Raw genomic sequence first — 23685 nt, forward strand, 5'->3', positions numbered from 1 at the left:
ATTATTGCAAGATCACGATCGGTGTACCCTGTCATACCTCTCGAATTGTCACTATAGTGTTCCTCATCCGATCAGAGACTACATACTACCGTGTGCTCGAGTGTGAACAACTGCAGTTTAATTTGGTCGAGTACAACAACAGTACCATGATTGCTACCGTGTAATTTACACCTCTGTTATCTTTCGTTATTAAATCCAGTGTTTCCATGATGATGTCCAAGTCACAGAAAACGTTCTATTTATTAGTCCAACGCGATTGCGATTCGTCCAATTTGTAAATTAAAGGCAAACAGACAACCCACCGTTGTCAAAATATATGCTGGCTGCGATACTTTCTCCTGTATCTATTATGTATCGCGCGTTCGCCAGAAGTTGGCTAGTGGAACTTCGCTTGCTCCGCCCATCCCCCCCACTTTCGTCGTTTCGTCCAATGGGACCGCGGGCTGGCGAAACTCTGAACCAATCGGAACCGCATTCCTCTCACTAGTCAGCTTTTCGCGGATGCACAGTAGCAATCGATCGATGTTTACCTTTTGCCAGGAATCAGGCCGCGCATTATGGAACGTAGGCGGTAAAAATGTCTCGCACACGAGCGCCCCGTGCAGATGAGGCCGCATTGCGGTTCGTGGTGCACTGGTAATTTCATTCTCTGTTTCGCTACCGTGAAATTGTAACGTGACTGCCTAGTACGATTTGATTCGCGATTGCCGGGACAAATGTTTCCGCGTTGAGTCCCCCGGTCGCCCGGATTCCCGTGAAAACGAAAGTTTAATGCACCCGTTGATCAAACAACGGCGCGTTTCTCGATAGTCTTGTCGGGTGTCGGTTTCAACTTTTCAGCCACCGTCGCGTTAACGATCCGCTCGCTCGCCGCGCCCCGGAAAATCTGAAATAATTGCCGCAACATTTCGCCGTTCCGATTTCCGACGCTGGCAATTTCCACGTCGACGAGGAATTCCTGGTTCTCCCCGTTGGCTACGATCGATCCAATTAATTCGCCGGTCCGAACAAACGGCTAATTGTAATTTCTTATGCGCCCGGGGTTTTGAACGCGCGTCGTTCGTTCCACGCAGCGAAGAAGACGCGTAATCGTCGTGGAAGAATCTATTATCGTCGAAAAAGTAAACGAAGCATTGCCAATTTTTTTTTCCTGTGAAATCTTCCTCTTTTGATTGTTAATTTCTTTTTTTTAGAGTGGTTCGAGCAATTTTTTCTACATAAACAATCGGAGGTATTTATTTTAGAAGCTGCCAAGTTTTATGTTTATTCGATTTAACAGTTGTTCCGGGTCAGATTTTAACATATTCAAAATGATACCACTTTATTTTATAATTAGCACTCTCATCATTGTTCGAGGAGTAAACTTATCTTATCTTTTACTCCTTATCTAAGATTATTCCCCGGATTAGTATTTTGCTTATTCTTGTATGTATTCATTGATGGTCGTGGATAATTTTAAGCCGCGTTAACGATAAGTAACATTTATAGTTTCTACAATTATCGAAAACAAATTGTTTCATAGGAAATAACAGATAACTTGTTTCTATTTTTATCAAGATGAAACAAACTTAAACGCTTTTAGTTTTCAACGTTCGCGTACGATCGTTTTAGATACGGTCGCGTTTACTCCAAATTTTACGTTTTAATCGGTCGTTCTGCCCTTTGTTCTACATTGCTGTTAAATGTACGACTCGTTTGATCCTTCCTCGAGATTACGTGCGCATAATGGCACATTAGCGTTGTCCGAAGGTATAAAAACAACTGAAAAATCATGCATCCCGCCACTTCTCATTAAGCCGGGTCGACGTTGATGGAACAGTCGTCAGCACCTCGAAACAAATAATGGAACAATCTTTTTCCGCTTCTTTTTTTCAGTGAAAATATCTCCAGTGTTAATTTACTCGCGTTTACAGCATTCCACATGTTGTACGTTTCAATTCACGCCTAAGTTTCTCCCCTGCGTTCCCGGCACCTAACGGACGTCGAAAACCGCAGAACACGTTCCCCGTGTGTACATTTGCTTTCCTCGAGCGTTACACATGTTTCGGTGAAAATCTTCAATTAACTAAATTCTGTCGATCGAATCGCCTTTGAAATCTCTCGAGATGGAACGTTAAAGCGTTCTATAAATTTCCTTTGCTCCGTTTCTAGCCCTACTGAAATTAATTTTCATTTATCAAAATACGATTCAACCATCGTGATTTCTTTGTCACATTTGTTCGCCCGCTAGTTTCCTAGAAGGTGCAACAATATTTTTAACGACTCGCTATTGCACAATGCTTTGTTTAAATCCGTTTCACGATATCGGGTATTTTTTATCCATCGTTGTCGAGATTGTTGCAAATCTCTAGAGGGCCCAGAGATTTCTTTGCTCCGACTTTTTGCTCGTCGTGTACCGTCTGAACTTTGCGCGCATCTTTTAACGGAGCATCACCGGTTGCTTATGTAAAGCCCGGGACACGTCGTTGCATCGTGGCTTCTTGAATTAAAGAACAGAAAAGATAACGCTGAATCCTGCTCTTACCTATCGTTACTCCAAATCTGAGAATCCTGAATCGTCGTTACGTTGCCACGGTCCGCAACGACGATGGCGTGGCACGACAATTACGTGATGTATCTATTGCGCAACTGGATCGCTGGACGGAGACCTTGATTACACTTGCACGTTCGCGGATACCTGTATTTTGTATTTCTTTCTAATGCAATATAGCCTGAAACTCGCTTTCATTCAGAAACAACGGTCGTCCGTTACTCAGTTTGGAAATACATTTGATCAGAACTTGTTCAATCACTTTCGAAGATCGAAGATTCCTTGATAGAACAGTTTCAGAGAGTTAACTTAATTTTACAATTGTTTTTGACTAGTAACGCCCAGTTTTGTCAACAATCTTGCTCCGTTCTGTCACGCGCGACGATTTCTTCTGTTTACAGTCGATTTTTGCTCGTCTATCGATAAAAGAGCACCGGAATGTTGAGACAAATTTTTGAAAACTGTCGAGTCATAGTTTCATGAAGTTATAATCTGTCGGAACACGGTTCCTTGGTAAAATTTCTGTCTTAAGTAAACGAGTATGATGTCAGATCAAACAAACCTGAGCCAGAGCAATGCGGATAAAGAAAGTCTATAGATCTCAGACATTTCTATCGAAGAAGATTGCATTTGTATCGTTGAAATATTTTTTTAAAAACATAAAATAAATCTCACTTATTTATAGGTAAAAGAATATTGCACAGCTCTAAAAATATTGGGAAACGTTGTTGTATGGTTGCATAAATTAAAAATTATTTCACGCCGGATCAACGTGATCGAAGTAAATGAGTTTATAGATTTCGAAGGCTTTTCCAATAAGGAATAAAAAGTGAACGCCTGGAACTGGAAACTCTTATTGAGTAACTAGGTCTGCGAACAGCAACCTTGATTACGCCTTTGCAAATATTTTTACTTTTCCAAGATGAAATTGTCCGAGACGCGTATCTTTAACAGAAACTCGTATCTTTCTTCGACTCGACGCAACTAGTAACTTTTGACAGGAAACGTTTTAATCAGCGTCGTCAATAGCAACGCAGAACTTTGTTCGCTTATCTACGGTTCTAATAACGTACACAGTTCCACAAACCTTGTGGATTTTCCCGACGAATGATAGATAAATATCATAATTTTGGAAACTATCGCGCAGATGGATTGATAAACGTTTCTCCGAAAGCGTTTCTATTTGTTAAAAAAACATCTGCTCGGTAATAGTATCGATCAGGGAGCTCAATATTAACACGAAATCTAGGTTGCCTTTATGTTGTCTTCGAGACGAGAATTGCTCGACAAAGATCAATAAATATCACGTTCCCGGATATCGAGAAAAGTATTCGTTAATTACTCGTTTTACCATTTCGTAAAATATGTTTGAAACGCGTCGCGTTAAAACTGCATACTGCCAAGGATTCAGAACCATACTGACCGTAAGGTTGAAGTACAAGGATCGATTTAATTAGTTACAAGTAACGCACGAGTGTTCCGTGCAACTGGCGTCGTCTATAATTAGTACCCTTCTGTTCTGCTCAAGGAGCAAGAATCGCGATTCGTTCGTGAATCACGGCACAATTCGAGATCGTTTTGCTTTCGCGGCGAGATTTAAGGTGGAATCGCGACGTTTCCATCGACTTCCTCGTCCGGCAACTATGAATTTTCCATTCCCTTTTTTTATTGCGAGCGATAACAAAGAACTGCTACAGGTGTCGCGCGATAAAAAGCCCCGGCTGTATCGTTTCGATCAAAATAACGTTATGCCTATACAAACTTTCGATAAATTGACCGGCGCGCTAATCTATCGATCGAAAGATACGCGATCGTTGGTCACAGTTTCTCGAACGAGCTCGGCGCGATTATGCTCCATAAAAGTACCTATTCGCGCGCGAGAATAAAATTTTCCTCCTTCGACTTTTCTTATCGCGACAGAATTCGAGTATGGATCAGTTTCATTTCATTCGTGCAACGAAATGCTAAGTGTATTGTACGGAAAAGGAAAAATCTTGGCAGCAGCGGGTCAAACGTTTTAGCGAGAGAATATTATTCGACATTACATGTTTATATCTCCCTTGATTATTGACTACTTTTTGGCGTTTTTGAATGTCAAGAAATATCGTTAGTTTGAAAAACGTGGAACTGAAGAAATCGTATGTCAATGAGTAAGAAGACATTAGTACGATGCCTCGATAATCTAAAGTTTGTTTTCATAGATCGATAGTTCGAATCTCGAAGGCGAATAGTCTGCGTTGCAACGAAGAATGCAAAAATTTCGAGTTATCGGCGCGCTTGGGCATTGCTGTGGTCAGATAAGGTTGCAACGCGAATTTTATCACGGTGACTTTTACAACGAAAATGACGTTAACGAACGTCGTGAATACCAATGCGGCTAATCGTTTGACGCGTTTGTTAAGTAATCGTAAGTAACTTCGTCCTTCGTTTATTATCTGTCGATAGCGCGGTTACATTTTATCGTGGAACAAATGCGCGCTAGTTTTTTTCCTTTCTAGACTTTTCGGTTTCTCTGGATAATATTTACTTGCTGCGGTAATTCTCAAGGATCTGTAGTATTTTAGAGTATTCGGTATTTCAGAATGCAAGCTTGCTTTCGACAGTGAATTTAATACACAAAATTAATGCATAAATTTTGGGGAAGACTCATCTTTGTCCTACACTTATAGTATCTATAGAACTTGATCCAATAACTCTCGCAATTATATAAAAAAAGATAAATAATTCAATGATGTGCTCTTGTTAATCTCGCAGACAGGATGAAAGGCGCTATTAAATTGTTAGAAATAATTCCCGTGCATGTATCAAATTGCAGCTGTTGCCTTGAATGAACAATAGGACGAGGATATTGTTAGAACATAAATAAGGCAGTAACCTGAAAACGGGGTCAGATGGAACAGATGTTCGTACGAACTTTTTTCATTAATTTTCCGTGGTGAATTTCGCCCTGAAGTTATCTCCACATATTACGAAACGCTGTACATCGTTTCATTTCGTCTTCCATCTTTTACAAGGACGTATAAACGGAAAGAAACGCTTACCAAACTTTCGTGGCATCTGGCATACTCGCCAAACAAACAAAAACGGATTGATAAACACGGGTTTGCCCCGAGTTTATGGAAACGATATCGCGAAGACTAACGAAACTTCCAGTTTGGAATTTTAATCGCTCGTGGAAACCATATCCGTCCACTTGCGGTACGTGCTAGAATTATAACGATATCTGTCAGAGTATTTCTGTTATTAATAAAAGAGACGACGTTTCTTTTTGCTTTCTTTAACTTAAAAATGAAATTAATAATTCTATTCATTTATTCTAGTACTATTATACATATTAAACAGGGTGTTCGACCACCCTTGAAATTCTAGAGGCTAAAATTAGACGAAAATCAAGAATATCAATTTGTTGATTGAGGCTTCGTTACAAAGTTATTAAAAAATTAAATTAAAAAATTTCAAATCATACTAAAAAAATTATATTTAGTTACAGGGGTTTATTGCAAGCATTTTTTGTGAATAGACATACCCTCGAAATCCTACCCACTTTCGAGAAAAAAAATTCTTTACCGAAAATATACTGTGTAGCCGAAAATGTTTCTATAACTTTTTAACAAAGCCTCAATCAACAAATTAGTATCTTTGATTTTCGTCATATTTTGGCCTCTAGAATTTCCGATTAAAATTTTTCCTAGGGGTGGTCGAACATCTTGTACATGTTCTTAGAACTTTCAAACTCTTTTCTAATTTTTATTTTAATTTATTGTATTTATTTTTGTATTCTTTTTTTTAAAGTTACTCTTATTGTGTATCTCTATGTAATTTTAAAAAACTTGTTGTTGTTCTTCCGATCATCCTTTAAAAATTATCTTATATTAGGGCTCGAGTTCTGAGATTTAATTAAAAAATTTAGTTCTACAGTGCAAAGTTATAGAGTTTTGAAATTCTGTAAAGGATATAAGAAAAATTCTTCAAACTATTAACCAACGAATTATTAAAAAAAAAAATTCCAGATCATGCCTTCGTATCGTCAATAATAATAAATATGGTCTATATTAATAGCCAATGAGTGCATATATTCGATATAATAATTACAGTATAATTAACGAATCATCTGATCGCTCCTATCGTATATAAATAACTGTTTGTAATGTATAAGATTATGTTTAATTTCGAGTAACAGTATATTCATGACTGTAATTACGAATTACTACAACTGTGTTGCTCCTATTGAAATTTATCATAATTATTTGCTGTTCGCGTATTCTCCCTTCTTGTTAGTCAATTTGCGAATCCACGTGCTGAAGAAACAATTGTAAATTTGATACGATATTTATACATATAGCATAAAGAAACTCTCAAGACCTATTCGTAGCTTATAAAAACATAAATTTAACAAAACGGGTGGTTCTTAATCTGTTTTTTCTACGGCTCTTTTTCAACAGTCTAACGAAGCTTATGAATCTTTCTATGCAATATTCTTCAGAATAACGTTCTTAAATATTACTTAGACGAGTGTTTCTCAATGTTGAAACTCCTGATTTGCGCAGATATAATGCACCAATTTAGTATCAATCCTAGCCAACTTTTGGTTCTAAGATTAACGATTTTATCCCAATCTAGGTCCGTATTTTTTTATTGATCGTGGATCTACGGTCAATTTTAACGTCATCGAGGTAAAAATAATATTTAGCTCGTGTACCAATTGTACCTAAGTATTACAAATATTCACTGCATAGAACCAAGTTTTCGCCAAGGGACAAAACGAGCCTCTCGCCTACTGCATAAATCACAAGCTCGTCCTTCCGAGGGTTAACGGACTCGAAAACGACGCGGGTCCGTCGTCGCTCGGACGCGTGCGCTCGAATCTTTCTGTTTTTCCCGGGCAAACGTTTCGCGTTTCGAAACGCGTTTACGGAAAATCATTTCGCGGGACTGTGTGTACACTGGGAATGTTAATCCCGTTCGTAATGTTTGCCCTGTGCAACGCTGTGTGTGCGTCACGTCTCCGCGCGGAGATTGCGTAGAGCCGTTCCACCGGTGCCATTCTCGTCGAGGATCGTCGTTTAACGCGACAAATGGCCCGCGAATCGTCTGCGAGAGCGATTTTCAGAATGTCCATCGCGCGAGCCCGACAATGAGTCCCGTGAAAAATGTCTCTGCTGGGGACAGGAGACAATTTGCATTCGTGTAAATAACTTCGTCGCTCCGCAGCGTGTCCTTTCAGGCCGCGGTTCTCGTTCCACGAACGACTCTCTTTTTCTCCGCAAAATTCCAACGACCGTGTTCCCGGCTCGAAATCGCCTTTAAAAACGTTCGATTCGACCGTAAAAATTTCAAATTCGCCGCGATAGTTTAAATCGAAGCGGGGATCTCGAGGAGTCGCAATTAGCTCCGGCGACCATTTTGTATCGGGTCGTCTTCGTAAGTCTTTGCGTATTTAAATTCGACCGAGTCGATTGTTTCGCGTGAAAATTAATATCGATGCGCACAGAGGTAGGTCACTTTTAGAAACTTGTTCACTTGTCAACTTCGATGTATCTAGGTTGTTATTTAAAACACTGACTCGATCGTCGATGCGTGTAATTTATTTAATATGATTATTAAGAGCTCGTTCTCTATTTTTAGTAAACTATGCACTTTAATTTATAAACACTTTTGTTTTCACTTTACGAACGAATGTTAAAAGACAGTTATTATTGTTTCTTGTTATGGGACGTCTTGTTCTATAATAATTTAAATATAAAATGAATTAGTTAAAAGAATCAAAGATTATAATCCATGAAATGTTGTATCTTCTCGTATTATAATAATTGGGACATTTATACGCAATACGAATTTTCCGTGTGTTTATTTTCAAGTGAAAAATAGCAAGCATTTCGATGGTGTTTATTTCCATTGGTGGAGGATCGTGCATAATGGACGTCGAATGCTCCGAACTAATAGGGCTGCGTATGCTTACATTAGGACAAAAGTTCGAGCAATTAAGTGCGCAAAGACTCGCGAAATGGCCTAATACAATATTTTCCAATTTGAATGGCGCTACGCTAACTAATGTCCCGCCGGGAACTTGTTGCGCTCCCCCGTGGACTGTGACGAAGTTTCCTATGCAGTTAATTTATATTATCGGGATAACTTAGTTTCGAACAGCGGAGGAATAATTATTAACATCGCGGCGCGTTCGGCTGCGTCTAAATGTCCCTCGAGTCTCAAATTGGAGAATTTATTATCGCTCCGGCCGTAGACAACGTTTCTATCCTGTGTATCGCCCCGATATCAACGACATTGTAATTCGAAGCTCGTCGAACATTACAAATATTACACGACCGCGATAATCGTCGATGTGTTTCGATTCGTTCTGTAATAGGCGCAAACAGTATCGCCTATCAGATATCTCTGTTTCCTACGTGCGTGCACGTTCGATGGCGCACGGGACAGCGCTAATCCACGCATTAGTTGCAAATCCGTCGTCAAATAGATGCGTCACGACTCGAAATCTTTTTCGTCCAACGATCGTATTAAAATTTATCGATGTCGAAGCGGGAATTAGATTCAAACGATCGCTAATACAGGAATCTAGAGACTAAAGTCTTGGTCGATCGAGTAATTACATGCTTCGAGGAAGGATCGCGTCATAATTTGATTCTGATGCATTTTATTCAATCGATGGGGTCGGAAAAGGGACTCGAGAATAAAGAAACTAGCGGCCATCTTTATAGATATTAAAACACTATTCTCCTCGTCGATCGCGTTATAATTTAATTCTGATGTATTTTATTCAAACGATGGTTCCCAAAAAGAAACTAGCGGCAATCTCTATATGATTCTCTCGAGTAATCGAACGATCATAATTTGACTAACGCGCTCTCTAAAGCGGGAATTTAATTCAAACGATGGTTTCGGAAAAGGGACTCGAGGCCCAAGGAGGCGCGCACGAATAGCGTAAAAGTGAATTCTCTTACTTGTGCTCGCGATATTTGGTTCCTATCGGCCAGTGCAGGTTCCTCCGAGAGGATCCTCGTCGGGAAAACACAAGAAACCTTAGAGAACACCCTACGGTGGTTGCGCCCAGAAGGAACAGGCGGTCGTTCGCGTGCTGGACGCCCGGGGGCCACGTTCACCGTCCGACCGTCGAGAAGCGACTGTGCGTTCGCGGCAACTCCACCTCCTACCACCTAGCAACCCTCCCCCGAGGAGAGGAAGGCACACGCACGCACCAAGAGACCACGTTCTACCGCTGACACACAAACGGCTCGCACACCGGTCGAACGAACGCAGATATCAAAGATACGTATGCACGTTGCTCCGCGTAGATATTCTATAAGTAGGTAGATTTCCTGCCCGTGCGTGTGCGTTCGCGTTTGTGTGGGACTGGTGGCACGGACACCGGGCGGAGCGGTGCACGACAGGCGGTCGTGTGTAAATGAAAACCGCGCAACGGCAAGAAAGAGAGAGAGAACATAGTGTACAAAACGCACGGTCACACACGTGCGCGCGCTGGCAAACTTTGGAGCACTCGCCACATTCGGGTAACTCCGTTTTCGAACGATGGATGCGCATGCACGGACACCCGACGAGTTAATGCATTCAGCAGGATATTTGGCCGCGCGTACAGAGCACGTTGCACGATGTTCTATTGGCTGGGTTACCGATGACAAACGCAAGTGCATCCGAGTAATGGTCGATGGGTACAGGAGGGCCTCGAGAGCCGCGCATCGCGAACCTCTGTGCACGACGGTCGCGGAGACTCGCATACGCAATAACCCGTGGAATGGCACGTCCCATTTGGTTGTAACGTATGAAATATCCCTCAAAGGATCCCTAAGCTCTCCTACGAAACTCTAATAGCAGCTACAGTTGGATATTTATTAAAATTGAATGGGAAATTTGTTGGCCAACGAACTGCAACCGACTTGTACTTGTTCTCGATCGGGGATGTTTGATTTTCAAACGTTGCTCGATGAAATTCGAGATTGCACCGAGATCTTAACGGGTCATAGTTGTCGAGTTTGTTGCAAATAACGGAAAACTAACATATCCCTCAAAGGATCCCTAAGCTCTTCTACGAAACTCTAATAGCAGCTACAGTTGGATATTTATTAAAATTGAATGGGAAATTTGTTGGCCAACGAACTGCAACCGACTTGTACTTGTTCTCGATCGGGGATGTTTGATTTTCAAACGTTGCTCGATGAAATTCGAGATTGCACCGAGATCTTAACGGGTCATAGTTGTCGAGTTTGTTGCAAATAACGGAAAACTAACATATCTCTCAAAGGATCCCTAAGCTCTCCTACGAAACTCTAATAGCAGCTACAGTTGGATATTTATTAAAATTGAATGGGAGATTTGTTGGCCAACGAACTGCAACCGACTTGTACTTGTTCTCGATCGGGGATGTTTGATTTTCAAACGTTGCTCGATGAAATTCGAGATTGCACCGAGATCTTAACGGATGACTTAAAGGAAAACTAAAAGATTGTTGGTGACTGTAAATTCAGTTAACGTTGGCGTCAGAGATCAGGAAATACTGATCCAAAGTTTGAGCGTTCCTCCTGTACATAAACCGAGTTATGTACGGAATGGATCTAATAATTCTGTACACAGAAAGTAACTATCGCGAACTACGCATCAGATCGCTTAACGACCATACTGCTAACGTGCGGACCTCAAACTGCTGTGTCACACTTACTATTCAAATCTCGCGGTAAACTGACTCGGTGACCACCATCATAATCGCACTAGGATTGATACCGGTGAAGATAAGAATATTATAATTATTTTTCACTGGGCTATCATCGACTTTTTGAATATTTCTATTTTTCCACACTGTAATATAAACAAATTTTGTGGTATTTTCTAAACGTGGAAAATTGTCGTGGCCTTGCTCCCTTCTACTGTAATTTCCGACGCTGACATACGCCTATTTTGTTCGCTAATGGTTCCTGAACCGTTCTATTCTTTACTCGCTGCTACAAGCGTCTTTATTCCCGATAATCACTGTGCATTCAATTACAATCACAAAGCTTCCTTAAAAAAAGAAACCCTCCATTTGGACTTCCCTCCAGTTTTACGCGGTCCAAGTTCACCGCCCAATATAATTGCACGTATCGAATTAGCAGGACTCAGAATCGAAAATTTCCGGAGCGGTACAGATTCATTTCGAGCAACGTCTCTCGAGCAAAACACGTCGTTCGGACGAGGAACACCACAGACACGGTCATGAATAATGTAATTAGGCTAGCTGCTGCCTTTTCCGTTGGGACATGTTTCCGTACGAATGTACAACGCGTCGCTGTTAACGACAGGACATTTTTATCGGCCCCCATGCGAACGCGCGCTGCGGGCGCAGCTGAAGGAAACCAGAGTGGAAAAAGCACATTACCGGTGACATTATGGTAATCGCAGGATCGCCCCCTTCTGGTTCTTCTCTGACCCGTCTTCCTATTTTTCGTGGGCCCCGGAGCTCACCTACGAGGAATCGTTTCGACGGAAGGAGGCTGTGTTCGACGAGTGGACCGGAAACCAACCTGGCGCGCCATTCGCAATAAACGGTATTCGGCGATGTCGACGGTCGATCCCGTGATTTTTGTGCCTAGACGGTTCTCGTTAAACGTTTGTCTGCGTTGATTGCAAGCCGCGCGCTAGCGAGCAGAGAACAGAGAGACTTCAATCAATTAGCATCCGGTGAATTTACGATGAAAATAAGGATCCACTGGCTCGAATGTTTCCGGTGATTAATATTTACGGAAGAAATGATCCTCTGTGCCTGGACTTGTCGAAATTTATCTTATCAAGTTTATGCGGATTTAAAAATTCCGTTCAATGAGAACGAACAACGTGCACGATTCTCGATAAGGGGCGGAAAATGGATTTGTGGCCATTCGAAGAACACCTGCTATTTTCGAGTTAGCTCGGTAATATAGCGTACAGTGGCGTCCGTTGAAGCACAAAGGGGACGCTTCGAACATTTTCTTTAACCCCTTAACGAGCACACTCGAATTAACTCGAACAGACAACAGTCGCAGAAACGTGCACACTCGAATTACCTCGAGCAGCGTCGTATTTTACGTTACCATAATGTATACACGGAGGCATTGAATCTGTCCCAAGGCGTCAAGTCTTCCGGTTAGTGGAACGACATTGGTGACTCCTAATTGGTAGAATATGCCTTTTCCGCTGTCGTTCCAGCAATCAAAATAGCGCCAAATGGCTCGCGAAAGATGCGAGATATTATCGTAGTTTCGCGTTATATTTTTCGAGAAATAATATTCGTGCAGCAGAGGGTTGAAGTAATTAATTAAGTCCGTATCGTAGATTTGTTCACTGTTGCCCCGTTCTCCTTATCAAACTCAAAGAGAGTTGCACTAATTGCGAATGAAAACTGTTTAGGTCGTTATAGCGTCTGAAACTTTAGACTTAATAGGAGTTATTAGGAGTAATTAACAATTTGTATCCTCGTACATGTTCTCATTAGTCGACTCAAGAAATGCAACTTTCTCGCATTTCACTTTTCAAATATTCAAAGATAATTACGAAAATATATTTAAAAATGTTTTGCTCCAAAACGTATATCTCCAATACTGGTTTACTTTATATTATATTAGTCGTTTAAAAGATTGGTTCTAAGATAGAATGTGTTACGGAAGATGAAGTATTATCGTGGAGGTTTCTAGCTGCAGGTTACGGAAAGACAACGCGACAACGATCGAGATGTTAATGAAACGGTTGGTTTAACGAGACAGTGCAGAAGTAGGTTTAACATTACCGAATTGAAATAATATTTATGTACTGACCTTTCGGCAAAATTGTCAGACGATCAGTGTGACAGCAGACACGTACGCAGAGTGGAAGCTCGATCGACCTACATTTATAGCCATTCGCGGAGGGTAGTCATAGTCACTATCACCCCTGGCTACTAAGCACCCCTGATATTCAGCCTATCGTATTTCGATGCGTTATCGTCGAAAACGAAAGATTAATAATTACACGCGCCAGTTAAATCAAATCGATGGGTTCGGTGCGTCGCGTCGCGGCGATAAAAGTTTCTACGAATAAATTATCATCGATTAAAGAGAGTTTGTTATTAATTTCTGAACAACGTGCAATGATGCGTTCTACATTTTTAGGAGCGCGTAACTGTATCCGCGGAACAATTACCGACTCTAGTAATAAAAATTTATGGAAATTACTTTCGGCGAAGCAACCGGAAAAAACAAAATTGTTATAATTAGAAATTATCGGTAACAACACGTTCAATAACGCATGTACGTCTTTTAAATTGTTTGCGATCCCATAATATGCGATACAAGGCAAAAATATCTAATACAACAAAAAAATTATGTCTAAAATTATTTTTCGTAATCGCGGTTTCGCTCTTTTGTAACGATAATCACATCAGATTTACTTTCGCCGAAGCAGGTGGGGACCATATCTACGATACGAAACTAAATCTTTCATGGGGACGTATAAATCAATAATTCTGTTTTCCGTCGAACATAACTCTTTTTTTCACGACCAGCAGCACAGTCCGCGGTTCTATTTTGCAAAAGCATTGTGGGTCGAGGTTAAGTCGAGGTGGGTCTAAGTGTAAGATTAAATGAGATTGTAGAGTAGCAATTAACGTGCACTTATTGAGTTAATATTTGATCGCGATAAAGTATATCACGGTCAACAAATTAAAACGGCGACCGTATTAACGATCACGGATCGATATAGAAAGAAATAAACATTCGAGGCGAAGAGGAATTCGCGAAAAAATTGCGTTGCTCGACGCGTTTCGAATTTTCTCGTAGAATCGCGGTCAATTTCCAAGTGGTGGGCGATAAGCGTCGCGTTAGGTAATTTTCGATGCATTAACAGCGATCAACTTCAAGGACTCGAAATTGAAAACGACGCCACTTAGGCGGTGGCCATCGGCGACGAGGGGATGAGTCATTACGACGAATTTTTATCTTGCTCGTGTTCGTTTCCACGATCGCCGGTGGAAACGGCACCGAGTCCCAGCACCTGATTAGTTATTAAAAGCCGAGGTGTTGGAGGTCACCGACTACATCCGGTGCAAAGCCCCGTGAATAGCACAATGTCTTCTGATCAGCCGTGTCGAAGCGACACGTGTTCCGTGCCGCGAGACACAAGGTGTGTTTTAATTCGAGCCAGCGCCGAAACGAATTCTGAAATTACTGTAGAACCCTCGTTATCCAAACGTTAGTACGTTCTCGCGTTAGAAAAATACTTTCGTTCAAGCTACGATGTCGTAACAGGCTTACGTGCGACCTGGTACGGTTCTTCGATCGTGAAAATGTTCCAAGCAGAATCCTTTCGTTCATAAATCCACGATATTGACGAAGACTTTGGAAAAATGCTCTCGTTCAAACTATGATATCGTAACGGACTTATGTACAATTTGGTACAGGTAAAAATGTTCAAAATTGAATTTTTCCTTCTTTTATAAAGCCACGATAATGCCGTGTAGGTTTCATTATTAATAGGGGGAAAATGACAGCGAAAGAAAAAGATATAGTCTTGTTAGAAATCTTTAGGAACATTGATCCTATTCTCACGGCGTAATACAATTTATCAACTTGTTACTTATATTCAGATACTTGTTAATTCTCCAAGCAATTAGTCGTCTCGCGTTCAATAGATCCAGCTTGCAGCTTAGATAGAGACAGTGTGCAGCTGTTCGAAAAAAGTACGACATCGACCATTGTCACCCAGAACTGTTTGCTACTTCCTAAGCACCTTTTGCTAGTCTCATTTGCATAAAGGTCCGCGTTTAATAAATGAAAATATTCCGGAGACTGCATCCGTGACTTTCTCGTAACTGCTGAATTATTTATGGGAACATTTTTGAACGTTGGGGACAATTAAACCGATGGCGCTAAGGGGAATGTGATTAGCGATGGGAAACGGTACCAAGTGAATATTATCGATTCGTAAATTATACACTTGGAAACGTGTCTCTCTGTTAGTTTGGATAATCGAGTGTTCCGGTGTAGCGAGAAGCGAGGAAAAGGCAAAAGGGAGGTTCCTCCTCTAACAGTACTCACGATGACGGTGATGGGAGGTTGGACCGATCCTTTGTTAGCCCAAGATATGAACTAAAGTGCGAGGCTTTGGTTATCGGCTTATCTCGCATTCTTAGCGAACGTAGTTTCTATCATGGCACACGATGCAACGTCGACCCGGCCTTTTCAACTATTTTTTTTTTCCATCGATACTGTCGATTCGCACGGGAACTCATACACACTTTTTATACGACTCCGATCCACAAATGAACTTTTAGATTATCTTCTATTTATACAGAGTGTTCGGCCATCCCTGGGAAAAATTTTAATGGGCGATTCTGGAGGCCAAAATAAGACGAAAATCAAGAATATCAATTTGTTGATGGTGACTTCGTTAAAAAGTTATTAATACTTAAAATCCTGCCTGTAGAACGGCGATTTGTCCATCTACTCCAATTTTTTTCTCGAAAGTGAGTAGGAATTCGGAGGTAGGTATATTGACCAAAAATGATTCTAATTGACGTCTACAATTGAAAATAATTTTTCCAGAACGATTTGAAATTTTTTAATTTTGTCGATTTTGTCTACCTACTCGAATTTTTTTCTCGAAAGTGAGTAGGAATTCGGGGGTATGTGTATTGACCAAAAATGATTGTAATTGACCCCCACAGCTAAAAATAATTTTTCCAGAACGATTTGAAATTTTTTTTCAAATCAAAAAATTGATATTTTTGATTTTCGTCATATTTTGGCCTCTAAAATCTCCTATTAAAATTTCTACCCAAGAGTGGCTGTACACCCTGTATACAGAGCTCTTGCAAACTCGATCGAAACAATTTCTGTATTATTCGCTGGTAGTCGCACGATATCATATGAATTACCTCTTCATCCTGCGTAATTACGCGACAGCGTTGGCATAGAACAATATTATGCTCAAGTTTGCACACCAACAAGATTCTAATCGAAATAATATGAATTTAATGTACCGATATTGGGTTCGTTTTGTATGAACAGCGTCTAACATCCATCACGTTCCATTTGTGTACATTGTTACGGAGAAACCTGAATACATACTATCCGTATTCTCGATTACTCTTTAATCGCAGAAAGCTATAGGGAGCTCGGAGTTTCGACATTTAAGACGGTCCAAAGAGACGTTGGATGATTCTAAACTGTCGAGAAAACAGTAGCTAGTAAAGCTGCTCTTCATTCAGACTGCAGTCGCTATTTGTGTATAAACGCTTGCGTCACTTTCGAAACTTAATAACGCGGCGCGGCAAGCAATTTAATGACACTCGATCGTGGATTATTATTGCGATGACCTAACAATGAGTTATCGTCTTTCGAATGTTAACGGAGTAAAAGTTGTGCGGCGAGCGAGGGTACATGGTTTATGGATCGTGCAACCGCAACCGATTCTTAAGGCGCGCTTATTGTTGGATCTTTTCTTTTTTCTCGCCTTTGCGAAGCGTGCGCGACGCGTTGCGCTCGCTGTTTCTGCATACGTGGTCGCCATAAAGTTCAGGGAACCCCCATTCGCCGTGAACTCGGAATGAAACGTACGCGCGGCGTAACAGTCGCGCGAAAACCACGTGAAATCGGTGCGCCGTTGCGACGCCATTTTTATTCCTGCACAATGTTTTGAGGAACGCCGCGCCGAGGAAACAATGAATGTTACTAGCAAGGAACTATCGTGGCACCAACATTTTCAACCGAGGCACGAAAACAATGGAACAGGAATCTGAGAATTTGTATTTGATTGAAAATTAAGTAAGACGAATAATTATTTTATGCGTTTTAACACGTTAATTACCAGTCTAAAATCCTAAAATTATTTACGAGACCAAAACTTTGGTTTTAGACAATCGTAAACTACACAACTTAAAAGTTGTCGTAGTAGTTACCTTTGTAACCTCCTTAAAATTTATTTTCTTTAACATTTTAATCTGAGAATTAATTGTGTTAGTTCCACTGTTAAAAATTCTGTCACCCATATATGGGTGACGTGGCAGTCAAAGTGTTAAGGACCCTTAAATACATAGAAAGTTTGGAAGCTGCGCATGGAAAAGGATTTGGAATTTTAGGGGAAGGGTCGATTTTATTAATTTTCTTTTGTTGATCTATGAATTAAAAAGAATTCTTTTAAAGTTAAGTTAGCCATTGTGAAATATTTTAATCTATTATTTTAGAGGAATTGTTTGTCTCTCAAAGTTTTACGCATCTCTTGGCAATGTGGTGTATATTAGTAGTACATTATTGACAATACACAGTGGAAATATTAGAACGTCATGAAGGAGACACAAGGGGGAGAAAGTGTTTAGCAGATTTGTATCTGCCTCATCAGCTGCTACTCAGCACATGCATTGTGCAGGGTACGAAAGTGAACTAATTGTGAACGGTTAATTACATTGGGAGAAGAGTTACGAATACACGATTCTTTTACATCGAGCATCGTTACGGTATTAATTACGAGTCGATTGAAATCATTCGAGTTATCCGTTCTTGATCAAACACATATTTTACACCTGCAATAAATTGTTACCAAACATGAAAATAATTAAAAGAAACTTTCGCGTATGCGTATGCTTGATGAGACTTTACGTTTCAGCTACGAATAATTTTCCTGTAACATTATAAAAACATGAGTATTTATATTCGTCATTATGCGGAGAACAGACGGTGTAAAATAAACGTTGAGACGTTTCTATAATCCATCGATTACTTTTAGAGGAAACCAATTTAATGGGTATTAATTTTTAGTGACTTGGTAATAATAATTTTTAAATTGTTTCTAAAATTTATTGTAAATTAACTTTTCTAATCCTCGAATAGCGGTACTGTGTCTTATCGTGTGCCACTTTTCCTCATTAACCCGAAAACGTGATACTGTTGATTTATGAGTCATGAACATAGATAAATTTCGACCACTGTCCGACCACAAAATATATAGCGTAGGATAAAAAAAAAAAACAGGTATCTTTCACGCTACTTGTACTTTTACAGTGGTTTTTATTTTGCTCGTCGAACATTGTCGATATAAAATTAAATTGTCGAAATAACTTACCGAGTCCTTTGGTTTCTCGTTGAGTTCAGCAACAGTTTTTTGAAGCTCGCAGATATGTCGCCGCAGAAGCGAAATCTATTAAATAAAATTCGTTAATGATATTACAGTTTTGCATAAAAATCTAATGGTTTAAAGTTTGGTGTCATGGAAGGTCAAGGAACTTGGAGATAGATTTCGTTTAATTAATTTGTTAGTTGTACATTCTGTGCTAGATCCGTTTTGTTAAATGAACAAGAGTATATCTTCCAAGAAAATCAATAAATCATTTGCTAAGAACGTTAAGAAAGATTCTCCAGTCAATTGCTCAAGTAGAAAATGGGAGCCAATTAGAACATCGTACAATCCCATTCAGAATTATCACTCGAATTGTCTGTACTGCATATTTTCTGTCTACTATAACTGGTATTTTCGTTGCAACTTTTCAAGTCTTTTTGAAAGCACATTAAATTAGCAAGCCAGTGGTTTCTTCTAATTAATTTAGAATTAAGTTGTTTATGTTGATTTCGATAACCTGAATTTCTTTACTCGTACATATTACGCTATATTATGTAAATAATAGGACAAAGAAAATTACAAATACTCAAAGATGGCTACGCACGGGGCATTCAACTTTTTCCTGCATAAATCTTTTTTATCTTCGCTTACAAATGATCTACAACTGTCCCAGTTTGTAGAATCACTCAGTATATAATCTCTTCGTAATTAAATTTTCTAATTATACGATATGCAACAAAATAAAAAACTATGTAATTCCAAACTTAATTTAAAAAAATTTTCTTTTGCACCCCTTAATATCGTAAAACATCCTCTGCTTTGGGGAAACAGTTAATTAAAAAAATGAAATCCCATCGCAGACGAGTCGTCGCGTTGATGGAGGAGCGGAAAGTTCGATTTTAAACCGAGTTCGGCAGTTAGGTGGAGTTGGTAAAATTCCTGGAACTCGGCGATCGTGTTGAAACAGCTACGAAAAATCGGTATCTCGTAAGGCGAAGAAGAAAGAAAAAAAAAAGGAAAAAAAAACCGAAAAAAGCACGTTGACACGGGGATCGCAGTAATCATGCTACGGACTTAAATATTGGTAACCATAATCAGAAGGAAGTCCGGTGGTACGCTGTGGGCATAGGGACCGTACGATGCGCGTTTCTGTTTGCCTTTCTTATCTCAGGTTTGCGCTGCGATAACCGCCCGTCCCCTTCCCTAAACGTTATACCACCTATACCACATCATCTTACACAGCCGCTGGAAGCAATGAAAGCGAAACGATTCGAATCGTTTTAAATCTACGCCCGATAGTTTCTGATATTTTATCCCTTTCGGAGCTCGCGAAAGCACGGACGCCACGGCACGTTTCGATCAGGTGACAAAATTCTTATCCGCACATTTTCGAGTAACGAATACGAGATAAACGACCGTTTATCCTTTACACGTTGAAAAAAAAGAATTATAGAACGGAATATTTCGCGATACAAGAAATAAAAGTTTAACTGTTCGATCGAGTGAATTACTATGCATTGATTCCATTATTGTTCGAAATAAATTTTGAATTATTTCGTAACCCGGGTACTAAAGAATATTCGAGCACTCGAAAACAACAAATATATTTCAAAATTAGTGGAATATCCCAGATACACGTGATCGTGATTATCTGTATCTGATCGAAGGCGTTTTTACTATACCCGTGATTTATATTCCCGGAACACGGGCGTGGATATTGAACGTTAATATTGGAAAACGATATTACAATTTGTGCAACTTGATAACACAATTAGCGGATACTTCAAACTTTGATCGACTTTATTTGACTGGACTGCTAGGATAGGTACATACATACGTGTCGTTATGTTGCAAATATAATTTTATATTATACAGGGTGTTCGGCCACTCCTGGGAAAAATTTTAATGGGAGATTTTAGAGGCCAAAATAAAACGAAAATCAAGAATATCTATTTCTTGATTGAAGCTTCGTTAAAACGTTATTAAAAATTAAATTAAAAAATTTCAAATCATTCTGAAAAAATTATTTTTAGTTACAGGGGTCAATTACAAGCATTTTTGGTCAATAGACATACCCTCGAAATCCTACGCACTTTCGAGAAAAAAAAATCTTTACCAAGAATCTAATATGGGGCCAACAATGCTTCCCTGAAATTTCATGTGAATGTTTAAAATCTCATAACTCCTGAACGGATTGGCCGATTTTGAAGTTTCAAAATGCAAACGACGCGTATTTTAATCGAGAATATGTATAAATGATAAAAATATTTGAAAAGTTGATCCTTGACCCCGTAAACTGAGAAAAACCCAATAAAAATGGTCCAATTTTCAAACAGCCATAACTTCTACAATTGTGAATATATTTCAATGAAACTTTCTTCTGAAGTAGAGCTCATGGGTACCTGCAGAAAAGTATTAGACAACTTTTCTGTAGGGCGTCAAACAAAATTACTAAAAATAAAAAACGAATTCTTAAGAAAAATCGACAGGGTAGGTGCTGAAATTTTTCGGCGAAAAAAACAAATTTCAAATCGTTCTAGAAAAATTATTTTTGGTTGTAGGGGTCAATTACAATCATTTTTGGTCATTAAATATACCTTCCAAATCCTATGCATTTTCGAGAAAAAAATTCGAGAAAATTTGAAATTTTTCGACAAATTTAAAAAATTTCAAATCGTTCTGGAAAAATTATTTTCTGTTGGAGGGATCAATTACAATAATTTTTGGTGAATGGACCTACCCCCGAAATCCTACCCACTTTCTACAAAAAAATTCAGTTACGGGCGGAGCTTTAAACGTTAATAACTTTTTAACGAAGCCTCCATCAACAAATTAGTATTCTTGATTTTCGTCTTATTTTGGCCTCTAGAATCTCTCATTAAAATTTTTCCCAGGGTTGGCCGAACACCCTGTATAACACTCATAAGTTAATTAATGTGTTGAAAGTTATACTACACAAACTGATCATATTCGTTCAATTTATTAACCAAAATCGTGGTGTTGGTACTTCCATGTTTGTTTCTACAGTCACAGTTTTTTAATTATTTCGAAGGGCCTCTATGTTTTAGTTTTTACTAAGAAATACTACTACTAAATATTGCACGAAGTTATAATTTATTTTAATAAAAATACAAGCACGTCTCGTGAAGCGGTATATTCAAGAAGTTTGAACCTACGTTCGTAAGGTACAGGTTCAACAGTAATCTATTTCGCTGCATAAATTCCAGACTGTTTGAAACAGTTTCGATGTAATCCCTCGATCAATTTACGAATGCTCATGGTTTCAACGGGCACACCTTCCTTCGGTAAAAGTCAATGAGGATCGAGTGCATTAACACTGTAACGTTATATGCGTTTCTAAGGGAGACAGGGCCGGGCACATAAGCATTGTTAATGTAGACCAAAGGCTTTGATATCGCTATCTATCGGTTCCTAGAACAACGGAGGTGCATGGTCCTGAGGTTAACCACAAAAGCACGAACAAACGTGGTGCACGCTTTTGGTCTCTTATGCTTCCACAAATTGTCCGCGATAACAAACCGGAACGACGTGACCGTGCAGACTTCAATGACCCACCCTCCCACCTCCCCAGCCCCACCACTAGAACTATTTTTGCACGGTGGAACGATTGCACATTCGAAGGTCGTTCCGACGAGTAATATTTTATGAAAGAAATACGCCGATCGGGGACAAAACAAAATACTCGAAGCATTTTTTAAACGATGTTTTAATAAAGGATGGAACGACTGTATAAAATTAAATATGGTGGTTTCTTGGCCTGGAAACTTTGTCGATACTTTCTTTTTTTATTAAATTTATAGCGAAACGATAAGGTGAACGATATATCGAAAATGATACAGTTACGTTTTACGAAACTGACGACCGATGTTTCGTGCATCGAAGGATAGCCTCCTATCGCTCCTTGCTGAGGGTTGAAAGGATTCGGGGTTGGTGTCACGAGAGATAAGTTAAACGTGTTTACATTACACTCAAACCCGTTTATTATGGAAAGCAACATCTGTTAAAATAATTTCTAACCGTTGGGTTACTGTGTCCTTATCAAAGTAATCGACATCTGCGTTGGTGTCAAGAATTTGTAATAAAGTTAGATCCATATTACAGAGTAGCTGTTACAGGCTAAAAGATATATGTAATCGAAACTGTGTAATGTAATTTTACACTAAATGTGCTATAATAAGAAACAATAATTTCGATATTTTATCAATTATTTCTGTATCGATGTTTTTAATAAAAAAAAGTCAATACAGATAAAATGTAATATTAATAAACTATTAATACTGCGTTTAAGAATTAATATTATACTTACTTCAGCGTCTTTCGAGTTCAGTAACTCTTGCAGTTCGACACACTTCTCGTTCGCTTCGTTTAATGCTTTAGACCGTGCATCTATTTACAACAAATAAACGAAGAGTTATTAAGAAATTATTTAAGCAACGAAAGCATAGTTACGAAGTTTATATACGCGCGTCTTAAATTTCCCGCCATTTTTACCGCGAACGCAATCGGTACAGCAGATCCTTATATTGACAGTCGCCAGTAACCTGCCAGATCAGCCACAGCAGACACGGAAATATGTAAAATTGGAAAAAACCTCCTATCTCAAATTTGATTGCATAATATTGTCGAAAAGATTATCATAAATGATATAAGTCATCGATCCACTTCAACGTGATAACAGTAACGTCAAGTGGCAAAATTGATACTTTCTTTCGTAAAATCCTTTATATCTCGAAAATTAGCGATCCTACATAAAATATAAAAATAGCCAGTTATACTTATTGAAATGATCTATGAAGTGAGATTCGTTACGTTATTATTGGATCGATAGTTAAGTTGGGGAAAAATAAAAGTCTTTAACATATGAAAATTTGAAAATCGTTAATAACTTCTAAAAAAATTGACATTAAACCTTGAAAATTGGGTGAAATATTGGCCTTCTGACAGTAAACACATTTGCCAAGTGTCAATTCAATATCTCGCTTGTGTTCTAAGAAAAATGATCTTTCAAAGCGTGACGATTTTTGTAAACAATAAAAGTTGTGGTCTTAGAAGCATGACAATGGCATTGA

The 23685-nt window shown here is 39.3% G+C and overlaps 1 protein-coding gene across 2 annotated transcripts in view; it reads right to left on the bottom strand.

Moving 5' to 3' along the window:
* Positions 1 to 23685, bottom strand: part of LOC143341307 (uncharacterized) — a 54111-nt gene that overhangs the window by 29749 nt on the left and 677 nt on the right. The window contains exons 2-3 of one of the 2 annotated variants that reach the window (XM_076764150.1): positions 22923 to 23002; positions 18602 to 18676 (exon numbers count right to left, since the gene is read on the bottom strand). In XM_076764150.1, the coding sequence (XP_076620265.1) occupies positions 18602 to 18676; positions 22923 to 23002 (155 nt within the window). Of the gene's footprint in view, positions 1 to 9489; positions 9820 to 18601; positions 18677 to 22922; positions 23003 to 23685 lie in introns of those variants that run through there. The other variant, XM_076764152.1, reaches the window with a different exon arrangement.

The sequence above is a fragment of the Colletes latitarsis genome, chromosome 4, assembly GCF_051014445.1.
Source record: "Colletes latitarsis isolate SP2378_abdomen chromosome 4, iyColLati1, whole genome shotgun sequence".
NCBI classification, from domain to species: domain Eukaryota; kingdom Metazoa; phylum Arthropoda; class Insecta; order Hymenoptera; family Colletidae; genus Colletes; species Colletes latitarsis.